The sequence below is a fragment of the Ursus arctos genome, unplaced genomic scaffold (assembly GCF_023065955.2).
Source record: "Ursus arctos isolate Adak ecotype North America unplaced genomic scaffold, UrsArc2.0 scaffold_16, whole genome shotgun sequence".
Taxonomy (NCBI): domain Eukaryota; kingdom Metazoa; phylum Chordata; class Mammalia; order Carnivora; family Ursidae; genus Ursus; species Ursus arctos.
This window is the reverse complement of record NW_026622830.1, coordinates 4840962-4864614: the sequence shown is the minus strand read 5'-3', so window position 1 is coordinate 4864614 and position 23653 is coordinate 4840962. Positions and strand designations below refer to the sequence as shown.

Here is a 23653-nt window from a genome sequence, read left to right as displayed (position 1 = left end):
GATTTGTCGACATGTAATTTCTTTTTATTTAAAAAAATTTTTACTAAATACAATGTGATATCCTTGTTCAGGCCCTTGAACAGAAACAGGACATTAGTAGAAAAACTGACGTCATCTAAACGAAGTCTGGACCCTTAGTTAGTGAGGTGCCAGTGCAGAATTCTTCATGTCCGCACATGTCCCATGGGAGTGTAAGATGCGGGCGTGCCCCGGGTGAGGGCTGTATAGCAACTCTCTCTGTTATTTTTGCAACTTTTCTGTAAATCGAAAATGATTCCCAGATTGAAAATTCGTCCAACTCTTTTTATTTTCGTGAAACCTTTCCAATTGCATCTGCACAATTGTTGCGTCTGAGAATGAACAGATTTGGAAAGTTAAAGCTCTTCCCTTCCCTCCTCTCCCCTCTGTCTAGGTCGAAGAATTCCGTCCGCTGACGCCAACCCGCCATCTGGCGGTAAGGGCTTCAAGCTCCGGAGACAGCCTTCCGAGCCGCAGCGAAGCTGCTGCTGACCGAGCCTCGGCCTCCCCGACTTAATGATGAAGTAGGTGGCCCAGAGAGTTAACAGGAGGGCTGGGGTCCCCACCGGCGGCTTTCGCCTCGCCGGTGCGGGTCTTCTTCATGCCAAAAGGACTCAGAGAAATTGGCCAGTTCTGCTTCCTGTTTGGAGGCTGCGGCAGTAACATTTCAGTCTGCGGACCTCCGTCGTGTCACGGGTCTGGTGTGCAGAGGGGACTGCGTCATTGGCTTTTGAACTTGCTGAAAAGGAACATGTAATTGTATGGATGGTAGGATTAAATTGTTGAGTAGTTTTGTAATCAAGATTTTATGTAACATTTGTAAAGGGAAAATTAGCACTTTCGTGGTTCTTGAGGAAAAAAAAGGCCTTGCAGAGATTGTAATTTCCTTGGTTTCCCGTTACCACTGTTCGAGGGAATCGTATCATTTAAAATGTGGTAGGTGATCCTGAGTGGAGGGATGGCAATCATTATTGGGAGCTAACCTGGGTTATTTATAGGACTGATGGAAATGACTCCATCCCCGCCATCTCTAAAGCACTTTTCATTGAATACTTTAGCCCGTGAGACATACAGTAAATTAATAACAGTAACAACAGAGGCATAGCTCACCCGAGGTTTGCATTCTGACCTCGTCCTGTATGTGTCACAAAACACATTATTGGCACCTTTTTAAATAAGGTCTCGTGGTCAAGATGGTGGCGGGAGAGAAGCGGCCTGGAATGAATTGAATTGCATATGCTTGAACTGACTAGCAGTGGCTTAAAAAAGAGGAAGAAGAGGGGTAGTAACGAAAGTCGTGTAAATGCTGTCAATTTTTATTTAACCCAGATATTTTGGTGGGAAAACAGTTATCTGCTGCTTAGCATATGTCAAGTTGTAGTCTGTATTTATGAGACCATTGCTTAAAGATTATAAATTATGTAAATACGTGAATAAATTCTATGTTTCACCCAACACTCCATTTAATCTCGCAGCCAGTGTCTTGGTGTGCCCACGCACCTCTCAGCCTGGCGGGGGGCGGGGGTGCTCTGCCGCACATTTCTGTTGGGCGAGAGCACAGAACACTTGGCTCACAGTCTTTAAAGAGGTCTCTGCCTTGACTTCCACCCACCCCTCCCTTCCACATCCCGTCTGGAAATCATAATCAAGACATATGCCACTTTGACAAGCCTGACTAGCCCTTCCTAGCCTGGGGGTAAAAGATTACGCTCCAAGTTCAAGTCATTTCACCTGATCTTGGTAATAAGTTTCTTTTAACATTTACAACGACCTCAGACAAGGGTTTCAAGCGAGCTTTCCTTGTTAACAATTCAGCTTAGCTTTCCGTTTCCTTTATTCCCCTGCCTCTGTTAGTGGTTAACACTCTTTCCCTCAGGGAGCCTAATGAGGTTTTTAATATAATCTAAAAATAAAGCACTGAAGTGAAGTTGGTGACAATTTGCTCCTGGTCTAATTTGGCACCCTTCCAACCTGAGTATTGTAAGGGAAGGAAATTTACAAGATTAAATAGGAAATGAAACAGCTTGAATTTCAAACTAAATTGTGTTTTCAGAGCTATCCTTAAACTGAACAGTTGAAACTTTTAAAAATAATTGTTATTTCCCTGTGCCCCCCACTTGATATGGGTAGATTTTAATGGGAAAATTATAACTCAGATTAAGTAAAAAGCGATTCCCTTTTCCCTGGTGTGTATCTTGAGCATTTGAAATTATTTATTCTCTTACTGAAATCATATGGAAGGAATGTAGTTGGGGAAAATTCTAACATTTTGTTTAAAATACATGCGGACTTCCTACCCTCCTAGCATCTTGGTGCCTTCCCACCTTGACATAAGCAAGCTGTAAGAGAAAACACATGATTCTAAGGGCGGGCTCTTGACACCTGAAGGGGGTTGAATTTCCTTTCCTATACATGCAGATGGATCAGGGCATCTGGCCTCAGCCCTGGCGTGTCCCTAACATTCCCACTCCGGGCCTCTATCTCCACGACAACAAACAAAAGAAAAACAAAGGGTGCTTGACTCACTACCGAAGAGGCGGTGCATGGGTGGCCCTTTCTGTCTTATTTCACCAAAAGATGACGCACATCTGTGACCTTCACAGTTTTCCCACCAAACCTGTCAGCCACTGTCGATGATTCCCTGCGGTCCGGGTGCCCGGGGAAGGCCACGTGCTTCCGTGCCTCGTCTTCACCGTCGAGGCGTTGGCCTGCCTCTCACCCTGTCCCCGCCTCACCCTGTCCCCACCATCACTGCATTTAGCCCAAAACAGGGCCAACTCTTCAGGCCCTCCTTGGCTGTTCTTTCTTCATGACTTCTCACGCTCCTCCCCGTGTGTAGAGAGGCTTCTGTGTGGTTCTGGCCACGTGTTTTAGTCCCAGAATGAATGACGGCTGGCTGGCTCGTGCCACAGCGCTGCCTTCCCACGTTCTGGGGCCTCTTCTCCCCTCGTTTTCGTCAGACTGTCTCAGGAATCCACGAGACCCTGCTTCTCATGTAGCGCCTTCTCACCACTAGCCCAGCACCACGTTGTCCTCTCGGGTCCATGTGACCCAGACCCCGTGAAAACGGGGGAATGTTCCCATTTGTTTTGTTCGCTTGGGCGATGCAGAGGTGGAGATGAAAGGCAGAAGCGGTGTTTTATTTTGAACACGCTTTGGATTAATAACCTGACCAAGGAATGATCTAATACACATTTCGTATATTCTCAAGTTATTTCTTATGAGAAAAAGCTAGATTTCAAAGGAATTGAGACATAGCCCATCTATAAAAATCTTTTTTGGTTCCCTTCTGACAAAGGGCCATTTTTAAAAACTTTGGGGACTGAGAAGAGAAAAATCATTAATTAGCTGCAAGTGTATATTGATTCCTCTCAGAGAAATTGAAATGAGCTCTTTGCAGGTGCCCAGTCCTAGGAACCATCAGTCTCCAGAACTCTCCTTTCACACAAGTGTTTTTCCGATTCTATGATAACTAATTAACCATCATTTGGTGATTAAAAGAACATAAAGTAAGAGTATGATTAAGTGTCCTTCATTTTAAACTCTCTTTAAGAAGTGATTAGGGAGAAGTACCTATTGCAAGCCCTTCTGGTTCCAGACGAGACCTCCATCACCTGCTTTTCAGCCACAGGCAGAAGAAGTGCCGCACAGAGCGGCTGAGAGAGTTGGTTCCTTTAAAATAACACACTTCCTTGTTGCCCGTTCATGATTTTGTGTGAAGCGGATGCCTCCCGTATCCAAAGCTTAGAGCCTTTTGTATTAGAGGCTTGACCTCCTCCCTGGAGTGGGCTGGTGACCTTCTCGAGGCGATCATTTTTCATTATTTTTTAAATATATAAAAAGGGAGGGAAGGCCACATGTAATTTTAGAATTTCTCTTTAAGTCTTGTATTTTTTTTTTTCTCTCTTCTCAAGAAGGAAAACAGGTCTAGGAGACCTTCTAAATTAAAACTCTGGGAGATATGTAAATGAAAATGTCCTTTAGAGATCACTCCGTGGCTCTCCTGGAGATGTCGGACCAGAATCTCGGCGCCTTCTCGGCAGTGTGTTAAAACGGGCAGGTTTGACTCAGATTTCCACGGCGCTAATTGGCATGTCAGCCTCGGGACTTGAAAAGGCGTTTGTTCACCGTTAGATGCATCTTTTCTGTTCTGTGGGTGAGTCGCAAAAGAGATTATGTAAATTCTTACAAGCATTTTTTTCTACTCATTTTTTTCAGAACACACTGAGAACATGATTCATGGCCCCGTGGTTGTATAAGATATAGGTGCAAAGTATGTAATATACAACAGGTGCGCCCCTACACATTCAGACGTCTTTGCGAGAACCTGTCTAAGTAATGAGAGAATCCTTTCCTTCTGGGGAAGAGTTACCGAGAGCCCCGTAACTCTGATCCCTGCTAGGTAACTTCTTCAGAACGTTGGGGGGATTGGCAGCCCACCCACTCAGGCTGGCTCTCTTCTCTACTCTCTGTGGTCTGTAAATGTTCTTCCTGACCCTGCAGTGAAAGTTAAAGGCCACGATAAGCTAGATGGTGTGAACTCATGAAAGAATCTTCCTTGTTTAAATTTGTCGTAAAGGGACTAGCAGCATGACTTCGGTTTACTGTTTTGACTTCAAGACCTCTTAATGGTTAATGTATTTTAAAAAGGAACAAGTAGAATGTACTTTTAAGGATCAAGCTATCACTATATACCTGCCTTCCGTTAGCTTGGCGCATGAAGGGTTCAACAACGATTCAAGGTGGTGTTTAGGAGACTTATCTTAACTCCTGCAGCACAATCATAAAAAAATAGTCCAAGTAACAGATCTGTCCAGGAGATACACATTATCCTGCATAGTTTTAGAAAAGGGAGGTTGGCTGGAAACCTAGCCTGGGCGTGGAAGAAACGACCTCTGCCAATTTCTCTCGACAGCAGAGATACTTGTCTTGACTTCCAGTAATAGAAATCCAGGCAATGTGATTATCTGATTTGGAAGAAACATTAATGGAATTCTGGGGCATTTGTCCTGTTTTATGTGCAAATGAAAGTCTAAAAAATATTAGAAGGGTATTACATTTTTCAGGAGCCTCCACTTTTTCAATCTAAGAGAATGATAAGAGAGACCTGGCGTGATGAAGTTTCATTAGACAGCATGAAGAAAGTGAATAAATAAAACCGAGAACCCCCATATTTCTCGGTTTGTCCTTCAGGACGCTCGGAGTTTATAGGAAAATGATTTACTTTCCAAATCCAGAAGGACTTCCAGTAGCATAGATCAACTTTAATTTGATGGTCTGCACCATCAGAAATAACTATTATCTGTGTTCTTTCCTTTTTAGAGGATAATCAGTTATAGATGCTAGAATATTTTTGGCTTCAAAACAAAAGGATTCAGAAGTGTAATAAAAAGAAAAATTTTAAACCTTCCATCTTCTCATCACATTGAACATTTTAGATAGTAAGATGAGGATGTGTCATCAGTAGATACTGGTATTGAAACCATGGAGTCTTAACAAATTTAAGAAAAAAAAAATTTAATGTATTGCTAGCTCGTTTTCAGGTCTGTATGGTGCCCAGCACCTCATCAAAATGCTTCGTAAATGAAGCAAACCAAATTCTGGGTAGCTTTCCGCGACCAGGAATCAAGCGCCCGGAATTTAGCTAATAAATGGGAGGCCCTAAGATAGTGATGATTTTTTTGAAAAAGCCTTTTTTAATTGGTATTTTTAAACTGTAGATTCTTAATGGTGTCCTTAATTATGCAACAGAAACAAAACATGCAGGTTTTGGTGCCCCTTCTTGATTCGGGAACGTTTCATCGTTTCTGAAAGCAGATTGTTCAATGCCGTGCTGCAAAGGAAATCGTCCTTACTGTAGCATATTGCACGGAGGGCCGACAGTCTTTCCTCAGGACTGAAATTGCCCCGGAACCCCCATGACATCTAAAGTCAGGTTGTGGAGAGCGGAGCATGCCTCCTTCCCCACGGGAGCCCAGAGCCCACTCCGGAACGTCGTTCAGCGCACAGCAGTGCGGGGCTTCCCCTCGGGGCCTCATTCGCACGTCATTTCTCCTTTATCAATTTTTTTCATCAAGTTTGTGCTTGAATAGCGAGTTTTACCCCTGAAAAATGTTGAAAGCAAGGCTGAAGTTTGTGTACCTCTGCTGACTTTCATCTGAGGTTATTACAGAGTTTCTGGAACTTTTTCTTAATATGGGTCATGCACGTGATGTCAGCGTGACTGGTCAATTCAGCGCGGGTGGAGGGAATTATCGGCAGCTGGCTAGTCAGAGCAACTGATTGGTGACTCTATTTTTAAACCATTTGTTGTCTTGTGTAGACAGAGCTGTATTGGCCTGGAAAAGATTTTTCTTTTTTTACTCTCATCCAGCTCAGTCTTTGCATCATTTCACCTTATGAGTCATTCCCATAATTGTCAATCATCCTCTGACCTTCTTAAGAATTGATGTCTTGCCTTCTCTGTGATCGAAACAGACTCCTTGCCTTATTTCTCTTCTCATTTTGCGGTGGGCTCTCCCTTAAAGACGCACAGCACCGGCCATCTCCTAGGTGCATGCGACATTCCTCCCCGGGCCGCATTCCGTGGTGGCGGCAGTGGGACCCGGCCCGCCAGGTCCGGCGAGCGCCGGGTGCCACGGGGAGATGCAAAGGCTAATTTGAGGTGAGGAGCTCCCGTCTTTCCGGAGAGGGAACGGGCAGCTCTGGCTGACGGTGGCAGCATGACTGAGGGACAAAAATGAGATGGTTTAAGTGTCAGAACATTGCTGAGTTCGTAACAGAGCACCTGTTAACGTATGTAAAGATACATGTCTAAAGTCTGGAAGAGAAAGAGCTGTGGCGATGAGCCTAGACCTTTAAAAATACATACACGCGTACATATGTACGTACACGCGAAGCTGTCGTACCAGCAATTCTTATTTCTCCTAAGAATGTGATGCCTTTTCAAGACCCGATGCAAGGAGTAAGATATTTGTGCCTTTTATAATAGCATCGATTATGGGGGGAGGATAAAAAACAAACCATTAAGTTGCTTACAGTTTAGGCCGCTTCGTAGCGCTGTAAACAGCCCGGCTCTGTAGCCGTGGCTCCGCTGCATGACGCATCGCTCGATCCCCCGTGATGGGCTGTTGTACTGGGGACGGCCAAGCTCGTGTGGGTGTCGAAGGCTTTATTTTTGCAGTCTTTACCTTGGGCTGGACCTAAGTCTACATGTAAACCGTACGATGTCTGTACTGTTTGTTAGAGGCTGACAAGAGAAAACTAGATCTTCTGATTTTTGTTATAAGACTTTTCTTTTTATACTTAGGCTGGTAGTAGGTAGTTTGCAGACGGTGGTAGATCTGGCATACTTTTAAACTCTCTCGTTTTAGCTCGAATATTCTGTGATGAACTTTTATAGAGTATAACGTGCTAAATCACTACAAAATGTGTTGTATTGTAAGAAGGGTGGAAACATTTTGTTAATAAAATGCTATGTTTACAAATACATGTATTTGCCTTTCAAATGGTTTGGTTTTCTCTTTGTGGTAGGGTTCGTCGCATGCTTTTCTCAGCCAAATATTTTGAAGTAAGTTTAAAACTATTTTTGAAAACTGAAATGTCTGAACGTCGGTAGCCGTCGTGTCTGGGGAGCTGGGAGGCGTTTGTGTGTCTGCCCTGGCCTCGCGACGTCCTGCGTCTCCCTCTCCGAGTCCCTGTCCGAGTCCTTCCTTAGTTAAGGTGCAGGAGGGGCTGGAGGCAGGCCCTGTGAGGCCGCGGTGAGCATCTGCCGAGTGAGGCACTGCGTCCCGCCCTCTCCCGGGGTCGCCGGGTCTAGTCCAAGGTGCTGGCCTTTCCATGCCGGTGTCGACTCGAACCCTGGGACCCCCCGTGCCGCTCATCGCCTACAGAAGCACAGCTCCATGCGCCCGTGCTCCCTCCGCTGTCCCCCTCACATGGAAGCACCATGTCTGTCTGCTGTGACTGTCCCGAGAGAGCTGACGTGTTCAGGCGCCAGAGAGGACAGAGAGGCCTGGAGATGGACAGACCTGGGTTGGAGTCCCAGCCAGCCCCTTTCTAGGCTGTGTGGCCCTGGAGAAAGCTCTTAACCTCTCTGAGTGCCATTCTCTTCATCTGCAAAACGGGGAGGTGATACTTCGGGAAGACACCTACACACCTGGCATTCAGCACAGCATTCACAGAGAGGAAGCACTCGTGTCTAAGTTGTTTTTTTTTGTTTTTTGGTTTTTTTTTTTTGAGAGTGAGAGAGAGAGGTGGGGGCAGGGGAAGAGAATCCCAAGCAGACTCCATGCTCAGCGTGCAGCCCGATGCGGGGCTCAGTCTCAACCCTGAGATCATGACCTGAGCCAAAATCCAGAGTCAGACGCTTAACTGACAGAGCCGCCCAGGCGCCCCTCACCTATAATTCGCTTTTACAAGCCATCTCCCCAACAAGCTTTATCTGATTCAGTTTCAAAAACTATTTGTCTTTAGTTTGTTGTTTTTTGCATTTTTTCTGAAGTATAACGTACGGAAAATGCCATAAATAACAGCATACACCTCATTAAATTTTCAAAAAGGAGGCATAGCCGGGGAGCCACTCCTCAGATCACAAAAAGACATCCTCCACAACCCAGAGGCCCACCTAGTGTCTCCTTCCAGTCACCGTCCTGTTTTCTCACATCTCAGGTCCGTGTTGCCCGGGTGTAGCCCTTACACACCCTGTGGTTCAAGTCTGGCCTCTTGCATTCAGCGTGGCCTGGAGCGTTCCCATTCATTCTCAGCTCCGCAGGATCCCGCGGTGTGCATAAACTCCGTTCACCCTTCTGCGTTCGCGGGCACTGGCTTGTCTCCAGAGTTCTGCTGTTAGGAGCGTCCCACCACACGCATTCTGACACCTGTCTTTGGTGCCCCCTGCAGGTTTCCGTTGGATGTATACCTGCGGGTGGAGTGGCTGGGGCATGAGAGGTACATGCAGGTATGGCTCTGCTGAGTTTAACTTTGCCGAAGTAGCATAAGGAGCAGAGGAATGTCACTCCCACCTGCTGCAGATGGGGTTCCAGTCGCCCGGCGTCTTTACCAGCACTTGCTAGAAGTCTCCGTTTCATCATCCTGGCAGGTGTGTGGTGATGTGTGACAGTGGAATTTGCATTTCCCTGTTCGATAGATGTTTTGTGGGGCTTTTTAATTGTTACTGAAAGGAAATACGTTTCTTAGCGCATACGCTCCAGTATCACAGGCAATACGTCCACCCACAGCGGGAGCTGCACGAGGGGGGACAATGGAGGACAATGGGGACGATGGGGAGGACGATGCCGGGATGAGCCACAGGCCCACGGTCAACTCTCGGGTCCTCCGCCTGGCTCTGTGATAAGATAGAGCAGGAGAGGCCATGGCCAAAGCTGAAAGGCGAAACAAAAACTGGGGAAAATGTTTGCTACATACATAAAAAAACAGATTACTGTCTTTACTAACAGTGTCTACAAAGCAAAAAGAGCAACCCTCAAAGAGGGAAATGACCCACATTTAAAGACATCACCCCCCCCACACACACACACACACGGGTTCCGTACGAGAATCCCTAGGTCGACAAGAATAGCTCTGCAGCCTTGTTTATTACTTTTGGAGAAAGAACAGAGAAGAAGCAAACTGTCACGTACGAATTAGTGGAGAGTTGCCCAATATATAGCGGAATGGAAAAAAAAGAGAACACGAGTATGTATGTGGAATCCGACTCTGTTTATATAAAATAACTTACACACACACCTTTACAATATGTGCATGCTTCTGGGATCCGGAAATGCATCCTCCAAGCTGTGAGCAGTCATTATCTCCGAGGAGAAAGGCTTGGGTGACAAATGTCACCTTCGGTTCGCTCTGTGCTTTATACATACTTGCATTCTTTCTTACATTAGTTTACTGTGTGTAGGTGTGGGTTTTTTCTTATTAAAAACAAACAGGGGCGCCTGGCCGGCACAGTCCCTGGAGCACGCGGCTCTTCATCTCAGGGTCGAGAGTTCAAGCCCCGTGTTGGGTGGAGAGTTTACTTAATAACCAACAACAACAAAATTAAAAGCGAAAATTCAGGAGTTCCTGCACCCTAATCCCTTCTCAGATCCTTAATGGAAATTGGCCGAATAGATAGACTGAAGTGACTTCGTCTCAGTCTTCCTTCTCAGGACACACCTTCCCTTCAAACCCTCGTGCACTGTTGGTGGGAATGCACGCCGGTGCCGTCTCTCCGGAACACAGTGTGGAGGTTCCTCAAAAAGTTAAAAATAGAACTACCCTACGATCCAGCTATTGCACTACTCAGTATTTACGCAAAATACAACAATTACTAATTTGAAGGGATACATGTCCCCCGATGTTTATTACAGCATTATCCGCAATAGCCAAATTATGGAAACAGCCCAAGTGTCCAACAATTGATGAATAGGTAAGGAAGATGTGGCACACACACACACACACACACACACACACACTGGAACACTATTCAGCCATAAAAAGAATGAAATCTTGCCATTTGCAACAACACAGATGGAGCTAGAGAGTGTAACGCTAAGCGAAATAAGTCAGAGAAAGACAAATACCATATGATTTCACTCCTATGTGGAATTTAAGAAACAAAACAAATGAGCAAAGGGGAAAAAGAAAAGAGGGAGAGGAAAACCAAGAAACAGACTCTTAACTATAGAGAACACACTGGCGGTTCCCAGAGGGGAGGTGGATAGGGGACAGAGGAAACGGGCCGGGAATGAACGAGGGCACTTGTTGTGATAAGCACCCGGTGATGGATGGAAATGCTGAATCACTGTACACCTGAAACTAACGCTGTAGTTAACTAACTGGAATTTAAATAAGAACTTCGGAAACACACACACACACACACACACACACCCTTCAATGTGGTCAGTAAAAAGCTTAGAGCCACATTGGAGCAAGTGTGTAGAACTTTACACATTTTTTAATTTTGATATTTGATGTAAATCTTTTCAAGCTGTCCTAAATCCTCTTAGAAAGAGGGGATATAAATAAATATATGTTCAGAAGAAGAATATTAGTCTATAGCCTGTCAAAATAGTACTGTTGGGGAAGCCAGTCTCGTTTATAGATGCCAAGAAAAAGAGAACGACTCTATGCCAAAAAGGAAGAAACAAATTAGCAGGCACCCGAAACAAACAGGGGTGTTTGAAATGCATACACAAAACAAATTTGCTTTATTTTCCCACAAGCAACTGGCTGCCTGCCTTCGAGCGTATAAGAACCAAATCGTGGACTGGGGTTTCTAAGCAACCTTAATGTTTATTGCAGCCTTTTTTTTTTTTCCCATTAAAAGTTAAGAACGAGATTGCCTTTACGATGGTAAATTATAAAATAAAATGCAAAGCCTTTTAATATTTTCAGTTGTTTGACTTATATTAATACTAACCACAAACATGATTCTCTGCTGAAAAACGTCAGTGTTGGTTGGGAAGTCAGGCATCTCAGCTTTCTAGAATTTACCCCCCCAGGAGAATCAAATGATCACTTCCTTTTATACCCTCTGCAAGGGACCACTGCTGGAGCTTACAAGAGAGAGGAAAGGAAAAAAGATTTGACAGCTAACACCTCGTCGGAATGAGTCACCTTGTTAATAATGATTTTAACCCGACCTCTGGTCACTTCCATTGTTTATCTTCAGTACATCCTTTCGGCAACTTCTGGGAAACAACGTAAGCCTGCAGAGATCACCTTTTTAAAGTTGACATAACCACAGATACCACCGTTGAAGGGTGGGAAACAGAACAAGAGAACCAGAATTCTCTTCATTAGTACTCAGTGGAGAATGTTACCTTCAGGCCTCTGTTAAAATAAAATATATGGAAAACATAATGAGACTATTATGTCTCCATTCCATTAGAGACTGGGCATTCTTAAGAAGAAAATTGCAGGGCTGTGAACATAAATGGGAGGTTAACGCACAGTCTTGGGGCCCGGAAGCCACGCCAGTGGTGTACTATCATCAGCGTGCCCATTTCAACCGTGGCTCCGGCGACGGGTCGAGTGTCCTCTTTGCCTGTAAATGAGAACACATCATAGTCTGAGCAGCTACTGTAGCAATGACGTGGGGGTTCTTTATCAACGGAATCAGACCTGCTGTCTGAATGGGTCAGTTATTAACCGTCTGGGCCCCCAAATCATAAAATAGCCCACAAAGCATGTTTTGCTTGAATTTATTTCTCTACTTCCTATTTCCAACATGATAGCCTTATGTTAAAGGAGGAGGATCCCTGTGGGTTTTCTTGCCCTGTTCTTAAATGACTTCTCCCAAAGCAAATCTTCTGAATGTAGTAAGAGATGGGAACATGGGTGGCCAAGGGGCAGTTTTAATAAATGGCCTGTTAACAGCCTTGCGGGTGCTGAAGTTTTGAAGCCTCTTAAGAGTCCTTATAAGGAGATGATCACTGAGTATATCAGGTTACCCCCTCCCCCCCCACCACAAAAACAAAAACAAAAGCAAACACAGCCACCTGGAACAGAAGAAGAAGAATCTCACCAGCCTGGAAAGGCTCTTTGGCATGAGCTAGATTAAAAGGATGTGCAGGTTAACGTGATCCAGAAATCTCGTTGAGAGCATTTCAAGAAGTAGAATAAAATTGCATTTACTTGGAAGATAGGCTCTGCAATGAATGACTCAGGGCTCATGTTTCCAAGAGGGCTCCAAGGCCAGCCAGAAGACACTTGGAATTTCGCTGACTCAGGCACTGTGCTGCAGCTTTGGCTGCCTCCTCTGTGAGTCGGAGTGTGATATTATTTGCGAAACGATAACGATACATCTTCATGGGGTGGCTGTGAATAGCTAATGACGGCAAACAGTCCAGCTGCGTAAGCCAATGTTACTGATCGCACCAGTAATACACATGTCAGTTTCATTGCTAGCCCCGGCATCCAACTGTCTGACACCAAACCACACGCATTCGGTGCCTGCTTTTTTTTTTTTTCCACCGTGAATCCATCAGGGACTTCTTTATTGTTTCTCTAATACAGCCTAAAACAGAGAAAAATTTGTCTTTACTTTCATAATGCTGGAGTTTAAAAAAATACACACACCCACACGTGCCCACGAGTGCACACACAGTGCAGAATGAAGAAAACACAAGTGACTGCAGCTGCAAAGTAAAATGGGGAAAAGACAAAAGGTGGCTTGTAGCCCCAGCTACAGGAGAACAGCACAGATCCGAGGGGTCTGAGCAGGAGGAATCCGAGGCTGGGAGCCGGGAGCAAAGACAAGGTGGGAAGGGACCGGGCATCTGTAAAGCGTGGGCACCACAGCAGACACTTGTCACCTGCGGCCTTCCCAGGGACCCGCTTCGGGAGGCTGACCCAGCATTGTTTAGTATCCAAATCAAATGTTAAAACTCTGGCCACTGGAAAGCACGGAGGAATAAATAAATGAAAAATAGGGACGGCTCTCACACCCATGCATTATCACAGCACAAACACATGAGGACCCCAGTAGGGAACACATCTGCTGAGCCGGTTCTTTGGTGACACCTTTCCCATAGGGGGGCCCAGCAGGAGGTCTTTACTACCCGGCCCCTTTGCTAACTGCTGAAGTTAAGAAGTGGTTGCTGTTATTTAGTAACATTTAAAGATTGGGGGAGAGGGGAGATCACAGAGTTACATATCGATGATGAAGAACCAGTTTTGGGGGGGTTTTATTTTAAGTCATCTCCACGCCTAACTTGGTGCCGAAATTCACAAACCCCGAAATCCAGAGGCTCGCGTCCATGGCGCAGCCGGCCAGGGGACCCAAAGATCTGGTTCGTCATGCCCTGTTTCCTGGATGGCGGGGAGGGGGATTTTCATTTCCTCACAAAGTACCAAAAGGCATGCAAACCTGCCCTGCAATGTCCTCCGTCCCTGGGAACAGTAGCAGCTCCCAAGCTCACAGGCCTCCCGGGCTTCACACAGAAATGCGCCCCATGTTAATGGCTAGTATCTTACGGAGGGTTGACCACGTGCTAGCCGCATGGCGCTAAGAACCTCACTTGTATTGACCCCCAAACCCAGGAGCAGAAACCGGGACTGTCCCCCGCCTTACAGGGGACAGACACACGGGCTGGAAGGAGAAAAAGGAGAAAGCAGCCTCCGCCCCCGCAGCACATCACACCAGGCCACCCGTGACCACCGTGGGTCCAGACAAAAAACAAGACCCGTCCGTGATCATTCTGAGCCCCCAACAGAAGCACGGCCATTGTCCAAAGGCCCTAAATTAGCCACACATCCCCTCTCCCAGCTAATCCGAGCGTTGGTTGGGGCTGCACTTTGCCAGTTAGCCACAGGCCGGCTCTGGTCGGCCAGGCGCGGGCACCCCCCCCCCATCGTAGGACCACCCTGACCTGCCCGCACCCAACCCAGGGCAAAGCCCCACTTCCTCCAACCCCCTAGTCACCTCCCCCAGGTGCAGGACTGCCTCCCTCCTCCCTCCTTCAATGGCAGGTGTGTCCCTGGGGCCTTTGGCTGGAGGACGTTGCCAACAGCTTAGTAACTTCTAGTAAAACCGCAGAGCTGCTGGGAGTGGGTGGGAACCAGGAACCAGGGCTCCTGCAACCAGGGAGAAATAGGCCTTTCCCAGCGGGAAATGATGCGCCTTCTGCAATGATCTGGGTTCCATGGGAACCTGTCCTGCTTTACACACTGTGATGCCTGGTTTTGTTTTTTCTCCACATAAAAATACAAAGTTGTAACAGTCACTTGAGAGTCCATAGCCCTAAGCATCCCTGGGAGTGGAGCCTGAGGAGCCAAACTTTAAACCCCTCCAGCTCCCTCTTTCCCTCTTCCTCCCTCTTCCTCCCTCCTCTCCCTCCCTCCTCCTTCCTCTCCATCCCTTCCCCTCTCTCCTCCCTCCCTCTCCCCCTCCATTCCTCTCTCTACCCCATCCCTCTCTCTCTCCCCTCCCTCTTCCTCCCTCTCCTTCCCTCCTCCTCTCACCCCCCCATCCCTCTCTGTCTCTCTCCATCCCTCCTCTTTCCCTCTCCTCCCTCCATTCTTCTCTCTACCTCTCTCTATCCCTCCCTCCTTCTCACGCTTTCCCCATCTCTCTTTCTCCCTCTCTTCCTTCTCCCTCTCTCTCATCTCTCTCTCTCTCCCTCCATCCCCCTTCCTCTGTTCCTCAGCCCCCAAACCCCTGTGCTAGGGGTAAGGCGTTCAGGGGATCCCTCCTTCTCTGACGTGGCCAGCCAGGCTGCCATACAGTTTCTGTCCTCGGAGGGCCCTGGGGGTGACCAGTGGGTCCGCAGGACGCGGAGGTGGGGGCGCTTGACGCTGCAGTCACAGAGCAAACTCCATTCTTATTCAGATCAATGAACGCAGCAAAGCTTGTTGCCTATAGGTGGTAGAGAAAGATAATGTCTATACCTATAGCTACAGATTTTTTTATCATGCTGTTGTCATTTCTTTGGGGTGACTGGGAGACGCAAACACAGAAGATCGGAAGTGTAACACTCCCAGCACTCGTCACTCTCTGGAGGGGCCACTGGAGACTCTGTCTTGCTTTGCTTTGTCTCCAGGCTGGACAGAGCAGGAGGGGTACCCAGCCCGCATGCTCCTTCTCGAACGAAGGCCACACAGTGGGCAATCACTAGGGCTTGGGGAAAAAAGACAGGTATGCAAATTTTACATACACACCAACACACAGACGCACATGGATGCGTTTCCTGTCCCCCAACCCCCAACCCACTGGAAATAATCTGTGGGGACCCTATAAACCCTTCCCACAATAAGACCGCGCTCGCTCCCTGCCTCATCAAACATTTATCGTGTAGCTCTTCTCCCTCACACTGCCTGGGGGAGCAATGAGGTAAATATGCCGTCCTTACCCCTAAGGAGCATGGAATCTAATTATCTTCTAGAGATCCTTTGGGGATCTGCTTAATAAATCAATACAAATGATTTGTAATTAGAATATCAATTATTTGTATGCAAATGTGGCCTTCTGGGTGCTTGGAGACAAGTCCTAAGGATTGAAAAGACTCCCCCACCACCCCCCCTCAAATTCTTAATTACATTATTTCGTTCATTCATCAAACATTTATTGAGCACCTTTTACGTGCCAGGAGCGGAGACGGGGACCAAGAACGCACCCCCAGTTGCTCACAGTCAGGAATGAAGAACCAAGGGGGTTCTTGCTTCTGGGGGGGAGGGGGAGAAGGGTGAAAGCAATGGTCTTCCTCTGCCCCCAAACCTCCCAGCATCCACCCTGTTCACTGAGACCCTCAACTGAGCAGGCAGCTGTTCCCAAGCTCTCCAGCCTGAGGCTGGAGGGGCCCCCTCCTGGACAAGGGTCAGGCCCCATGACTGCCCTCTCTCCAAGCTGCAGAGATGCAGGGCGGCTCTGACTCAGGGACCTCCCCAGCCCCTTACCCAGGCCAGTGCTGAGCTGCCAGGTCTGCATGGGTTTCAACAAATCCTGTGCACAAGCTGGCCGTCCCACATCAACGCCTGGTGACCTCAGATCGTCCTTCATTCATTCCATTCACTTCTTCACTGGTTCCTCTCTTGATGGCCGTGCTTCACGCCGCTGCCAGGTGTCGGAAGTGGGGTGTCAGGTCATCCTGTACGCATCCTGTACGCATAGCTGGCTTCCTAGTGGGACACAGCAGAGGGCGGGGAGGGGAAAGTGTGGCTGACATAAAAGCTGGGTTTGGAGAGCCCGGTCGGGGAAACCCTCCAGAACAGCTTTCTAGCAGGACCAGCACCCAATAGAGCCCACACCCACCCTCCGTCACCTTTTCACACTCCATCCCCAGGCCTGCCGGCTTTTCTCCAGGGGCCTCCCTTCCCAAGGTCCATTTCCACTTGAGTACATGTCTCCTGTGCCCCACACCGCCTGAGGCTCTGCATGTCCCCAGCATCTGGCAAGATGCCCAACACGCAGCAGGTATGCAGGAAGTCGTGCGATGACGGTGACAGTGTACAGGCTGCCATGGGAAGTCCAGTGCAAGAGAGAACAGCGAGTGCAAAGGGCCTGTGGCAGAGCCACTGGGACTCCTGGGCTTGACCCCACTCCCGCACCAGGGCCCCTGGTTGTGAGAAGTATGCCTCTCACCCACCGCTCTGGGCCCCTTCATCCAAGTCCTCTTCTCCAGCCTCTCACTCCTCCTGGGCAAGTTGCTGAACCTCCGTGCCTTGGCGTCCTCATCTGCAAACCAGAGAAAATGACATTAGGACTGCATCGTGAGAATGTGTGAGACGCGCGGCGCTCTCGGCACAGCGCCCGGCACGTGGCACTGGGTCAGCCGTGGCTGCTCGTGCTGGTGTCGTACCAGGCCCTTCTCCAGTGGGCTTCTGGAGGGCCTCTGTGAAGAGTAAACTTGCTGAATACAATGTGGACTCTTGGGGGAGGGGGGGATATTAGTGGAAAAACTTGTGACCTCCAAAAATCGTCCAGAGTTTAGTTAATGTTCCAGCAGCAATAATGTTGCTACCACCGTCATGAGAAATGATATTAAAATGATAACCCTGGGAATACTGGCTGAGGGGTAGACAGAACTCTCTGTACGCCCATTGCAACTTCTCTGTAAAGATAAAATTACTGCCCCCAAAAAAGGGTATTTAAAAACAATACATTTTTTAAAAACACAAATTACAAAAATAAAAACAAAAGAAAAAAGAAACAAGGAGTTTTTAAGAACAATACAATAAAACAAAATAATAGGTCAGTTGCTCCTCTGTATAAAAGCACTGGGATAGGCAAGGATACCCAAGGGTAAAATCTAGACTCTTAAGCATAACGGAAGACCCCTCCCCCGGCCCTTGCTGGCTGTACTTCTCAGTGTCTTGGTCTCCTCATCCGTAAAGTGGGGATAAATGACCCCTCTCGACACTGGGTTGAATAAGTTAACATAAGCAAAGCACTGAGCGTAGTATCTGGCCCACAGTGACATACTCAGTACAAAGGGAGTAGAGGTCCAGGAGAGAAGATTGGAGATCCTGCCCTGCTATCTTTAAAGATGAAGGGAGGGCCTCAAGTCAAGGACTGTGGCTAACCTCCAGAAGCCGGACAAGGCAAGGAGCCTCCAGATGGGACACACATGGATTTTAGCCTCCTCAGACCCAACTTCAGAACTCTGATGTCCCGAAATGTAAGATAACAAATTTGAGTTGTTAAAAGCCACAATTTTGGGATAATTTGTTATAGCACCACAGGAAACTAATACTTATGCTAAAATACCACCTCACACAGAACAGGAGCTAGATATATTTGAGTAACAATTACTACTCCCTGCCTTTCCCTAAGCAGGCCCTGGCAGGCCATGTACCCCAGGGCCTTTGCATGTGCTATTCCTCCACTTCTTTGTTTTTCCTCTCTGGCAAGTTCTTACCGTCTTTCCAAGACAATTCTCTAAATACTCTCTGAGCATTTACATTTTCCTCCCAGCCCCCAGAACAAAGTTGTCATGATTCTGGTGTGGTATTCCTCCCCCAACTCTCCTTCCTAGACAGTGAGATCCTCTGTAGCCAAGGCTAAATGCATGACTGCCGGATGCGCGTGTGGAGGATGCCGAGGGTGACCTACAGACAGGCACAAGGAGTGGAAAGGATTGCTCTACCTGTTGGCTTCCTGTTCCTGCCTGTATCACCTCAGCATGGACCCCCTCACCTGGCAGTGCAGTTTTGACAGTCCTCAGCTTTTATACGGTAATCCCAGGAGTAGACACGTTGCGTCCTCTCAGAGGCCCCCAGCGCTGGCCAGTCCACACTCCCTCCTCAGAAGTCTGCTCCCACCTCCACAAAGGCCCTCCTCTGAGCTCCTGGGGTCTAATGACCTGGCGCTGTCCCTCTGCCCCCCCTGCCACAGGCAGTAAGTCCAAGATGAAAGCGCTGGCAGACTCCATGTCTGGTGAGACCCTACCCCCTTCCTGGTTCACAGCCTGCCATTCCCCTGTGCTCTGGGGCTTCTCTCTAAGGACACTCGTCCTATTGATGAGGGCTTCACCCTCATGACCGAAGCTCCTCTTCCTGGACCCCACCTCCCAACACCATCCCATGGGGGATGAGGTTTCCACATAGGAATTGGGGGGATGGGATACAACCCCTCAGTCTATAGTCTATAGCACTTCCCCTGCTTGAATTCTCAGGCTTTTCTGCATTTGTTGTTCAGTATCTTTCATCCTTCTGGAAAATTCTCAGACAACATTAAACATTGTTGTTGTTTTTTGTTGTTGTAAGATACACATAACATGCCATTTACTAGCTTACCTAGGTGAAGTGTGCCATTCAGTGACACTGAATACATTCACACCGTTGGGCAACTGTCACCACCATCCATCTCCAGAACTCTTCCTCTTGCAAAACTGGAACTCCACACCCAGTAAACAATAGCTCCCCATTCCACCTTTCCATGACCCCTAGTAACCGGGGGTTATGCTACTTTCTGTCTTTGTGAATTTAACTATTCTAGAAACCTCACAGAAGTGGAATCATACAGTATTTGTCCCTTTGTATCAGGCGAATTTCACTTAGCATAACATCCTCCAGGTTCATCCATATTGGAGCATGTGTGACAACATCTCTTTTAAATATTGCCTCAGCCCCGTTCTCTCACTCTTTTCTTCTGGAAGTCTGACTAGTAGTTTATTCAACCAGTGTTATTCAAACCGTAGGTTGTTTCCCAAGAGTGACTTATAAAATCAATTTAGTAGGTTGTTACCAGCACTGAGAAAGAAAATAAATAGCAAATATCAGAGTGTATTGTATTATTTCAAGAAATTTTTGTTTCAGTTATATTTATTAACATACTTATACATATATCTATGTAGTGAGTCACAAATAAAACACATTTATTACTGTGGGCTGTGATAGAGAGAGAAAGAGAAAGAGAGGGAGAAGTCGGTAAAACAGACCATTCTCCATATCTCTTTACTTCTCTGTCATAGCTTAATCTCTCATTTTTATGTCCCACATCATGGATATTTCCTCAGACCTCCCCTCCAGTCACTAATTTTCCTTTAGGCTGCCGATAAACCTGTTCAGGAATTTTTCATTTCAGGTTTGTTTATTTGTTTGTTTTGAGTCTGTAATTCTGTTTTTGTTTTTGTTTTTTTCCCACGTTATCTTAGTGGTCACATTGGCAGGTTTCTAACCTCCACCCCTCCCCAGGAAATGGTGCCATTTGAGGTCTTAGGGCTGGGCTCCGCTGTCGTCACCTCAGGCACTAAGTGGCAGTGACCAGGTCTGCTTCATGACAGAAGTCCATGTTCTCGGGCCCATGCAGAACTTCACATCTGCCACCACGGCCACTTTGTAAATAAACCCAGTGAGCAAGCAATGGCACAGCTGGCAAAAAGGACTGTCATCTGCAAAATGTGTCACTGGGTCCACTTGATTATTGGAGAGTTACTGCTTCCGTAGATGCACTTGGGTGGGCATTCACATGGGACACAGGTATCTTCTCACGGTTTCCATCCTGAGAACCATCCACATCCCTCCTTCCCGCACCTCCTTCTCACCCAGCCCAGCTCCGCCATGTCTGTTCCTGGCCACGGCTGCCAGTGAGTGTACATTTCTGGTCTCTCTGGTCTTTGGTCATGGCTCAGCCAGACAAAGCAGACATCCCAATGTACTGCTTGAGATTTTGGAAAATCTATGAAGTCCATTTAGGTGGTAATTCTGTAACCTGCCTAATTAAATTCGGGGTATGATTTCCAGCAAGGGCAAAAACCTATAGCTACTAGACGTAAAAGATTATATTCGAGCTCCATAGAATCTCCCTGGCTTTCTGACTGTGAGTTAAGCTACATGTTTAAAGAGTTTGTCATTTTCTTTCTGTAATAGCCCCAGTGCACCCAGATGCAGCCGCCCCACCCCACAGTCCTCTGTTCTCACAGCTACGTGAAAGCATAGCAGCCACTCAGCTCTTTGAGGCCCTTCCTCTGTGGGCACTGTGTCACAATCCAATGTGGATAATAATGCAATGAGTAGTGATGCCTCCGTGTATTTCTTGTGGACTCCTCGTAACCTTTGCTATATGCTAAACTAGCTGTCTGGAGAAAACAGTAATTCTTATTTGTAGTCGTTTCAGATTTCTGTGTGCAAACACTCCCACCATGACTGATTTTAAACTACTTACGGGATGTCACTGAACATAGTTGAACCAGTCACCAGCTGGTATGACCCCACTCCAGCCCAGCCCAGCTGGGATCCCGTCCCACTGGCCCTGCAGTCACGCATGAGGATGTGGCCGCATCAGTCCCGGAATACCTTCTTTGAGGGTCTGTGTCCTGGGGCCAGTCTCAGTACCAAGTGGTGTCAGTCAAGGTCCAACCAGGAAAGCAAAAATTACAACAGGTTTTTGTTTTTGTTTTTTTTTAAAGATTTTATTTACTTATTTGAGAGAGACAGAGAGAGAGAGAGAGAACATGAGCAGGGGCAGAGGGAGAGGGAGAAGCAGACTGCCTGCCCAATGCAGGGCTCCATCCCAGAACTCCGGGATCACGACCTGAGCCAAAGGCAGACACTTAACCAACCGAGCCACCCAGGCGACAAAGATAACTTAGTATAAGGAAATTGTTAATCAGATAATGGAAAACCGTAAAAGCCAGAAGAAAAGATACTGAGATATCGCCAAGGCTAGTGAAGTGAATGGGGAGCTATTGTTTACTGGGTGTGGAGTTCCAGTTTTGCAAGAGGAAGAGTTCTGGAGATGGATGGTGGTGACAGTTGCCCAACGGTGTGAATGTATTCAGTGTCACTGAATGGCACACTTCACCTAGGTAAGCTAGTAAATGGCATGTTATGTGTATCTTACAACAATAAAAAACAACAACAATGTTTAATGTTGTCTGAGAATTTTCCAGAAGGATGAAAGATACCGAACAACAAATGCAGAAAAGCCTGAGAATTCAAGCAGGGGAAGTGCTATAGACTATAGACTGAGGGGTTGTATCCCATCCCCCCAATTCCTATGTGGAAACCTCATCCCCCATGGGATGGTGTTGGGAGGTGGGGTCCAGGAAGAGGAGCTTCGGTCATGAGGGTGAAGCCCTCATCAATAGGACGAGTGCCCTTAGAGAGAAGCCCCAGAGCACAGGAGAATGGCAGGCTGTGAACCAGGAAGGGGGTAGGGTCTCACCAGACATGGAGTCTGCCAGCGCTTTCATCTTGGACTTCCTGGACTTCAGAACCATGAGAAATAAATGCTGTTATTTAAGCTATCCATTCCAAGGCATTTTGTTATAGGAGGTTGTCATCTGAAATCTCAACAGTAACAATGGCAGCTGGAAACCAGCGAATGGTATCTTTGGGGTGGTGAGAGAGACCTGTTGCCTTAGTAAACCAGCCAAAATATCTTTCAAGAGCAAGGGAAATATAAAGTCATTTTCAAATTAACAAAAATGGAGAGAGTTTGGCCCAACAAACCCTCAATGAAATAGAATTTAAAGAATGTACTTCAGGCACAAGGAATGTGATCCTGGTTGTTTCGTTCTGAGATGCAAGAAGAAAAGATGGGCAAAGAAATTGGTAACTGTGTGGTTGAGTCTAAACTAATGTCGGCTGTATAAAACAATTTAGTAATGACTCATGGGATGAAAAGAAAAGATTAAACCTAAAATATACCACAATTAAGGCATATAATTTTGGGGATGGGTGGTTACAGTTAAAGTGTCTCATTGTCCTTGAATTTTCAGGAAGCATGGTAAAGACATTTTAAAAATCGGACTTTCATAAGTACCCATGTCACAGTTTCTAGGGTAATCATGAAAACAACAAAGATAGTGTATAAGAGGAAGAAAAGAGAATGAGGGGGAAAAAAATCAGCCCTAAGGAAGAAAGGAGAGGAAAAAGAAAAAAAAACAGGCACGGCAAAAAGAAAGCACAAAATAAGGTGGTAGAAATAAATTCAGACGTATTAGTAAATATAATAAGTGTAAATGGACCAAATGCTCTAGGTAAAAGACAAAGATTATCTTAAAAAAAAAACCTTAATTATTATGAAAAATTTCAAGTGTACAGAAAAGTAGAAAGAATACTCTAAAGAATACCCAGATGCCCACCACAGTACAGTCAACATTAACTACTCGCTGTCTGTTTTTTTTCTACATATATATGTATAGGAGACGATTAAGAACGCAATTTTAAAAAAAGATTTATTTATTTATTTGAGAGAATGAGAGAGAGAGCGCGTGCAAACATGGGCAAGAGGAGGAGGGGCCGAGAGAGAGTCTTAAACAGACTTCCTGAGCAGGGCTGGATCTCATGACCCTGAGATCACCACCTGAGCTGAAATCAAGAGTCCCGTCACTTAACCAGCTGAGCCACTCAGGCGCCCCTTAAGAATACATATTTTCTGTAGTAAACATTACATAATGACATAATATTTAAATGGCAATAATGATGTACTGTTCACTTTGGAGGTCAAGCAGATTTGGGTTCCCAGCAATTTTTAATAACATAATTTCTTTGTGTGGTTATTTTTTCAGAGGCTGGCTCTCCAGCAGGTTCTAGTTAGAGGATAGGAACCTGGTCAAGTTTTCTGATCATTGCATTTGTAAATGTTTGTTGCATGTATTATTAAGGATGCAGCACAGTGCTTCTTACATAGTAAACATTTAATAGAGAGTAGCTTTCATTACATTCGATGGTGCTGTTATTGAAAGCACTCAGCAGA

The 23653-nt window shown here is 46.5% G+C and overlaps 1 protein-coding gene across 1 annotated transcript in view; it reads left to right on the top strand.

Moving 5' to 3' along the window:
* Positions 1-7526, top strand: part of RAB22A (RAB22A, member RAS oncogene family) — a 55831-nt gene extending 48305 nt beyond the window's left edge. Inside the window, exon 7 of the mRNA XM_026503804.4 lies at positions 413-7526. Coding sequence (XP_026359589.1) covers positions 413-510 — 98 coding nt within the window. The 3' untranslated portion in view covers positions 511-7526. The remainder of the gene's footprint in view (positions 1-412) is intronic.
* The last annotated feature ends 16127 nt before the right edge of the window (positions 7527-23653 follow it).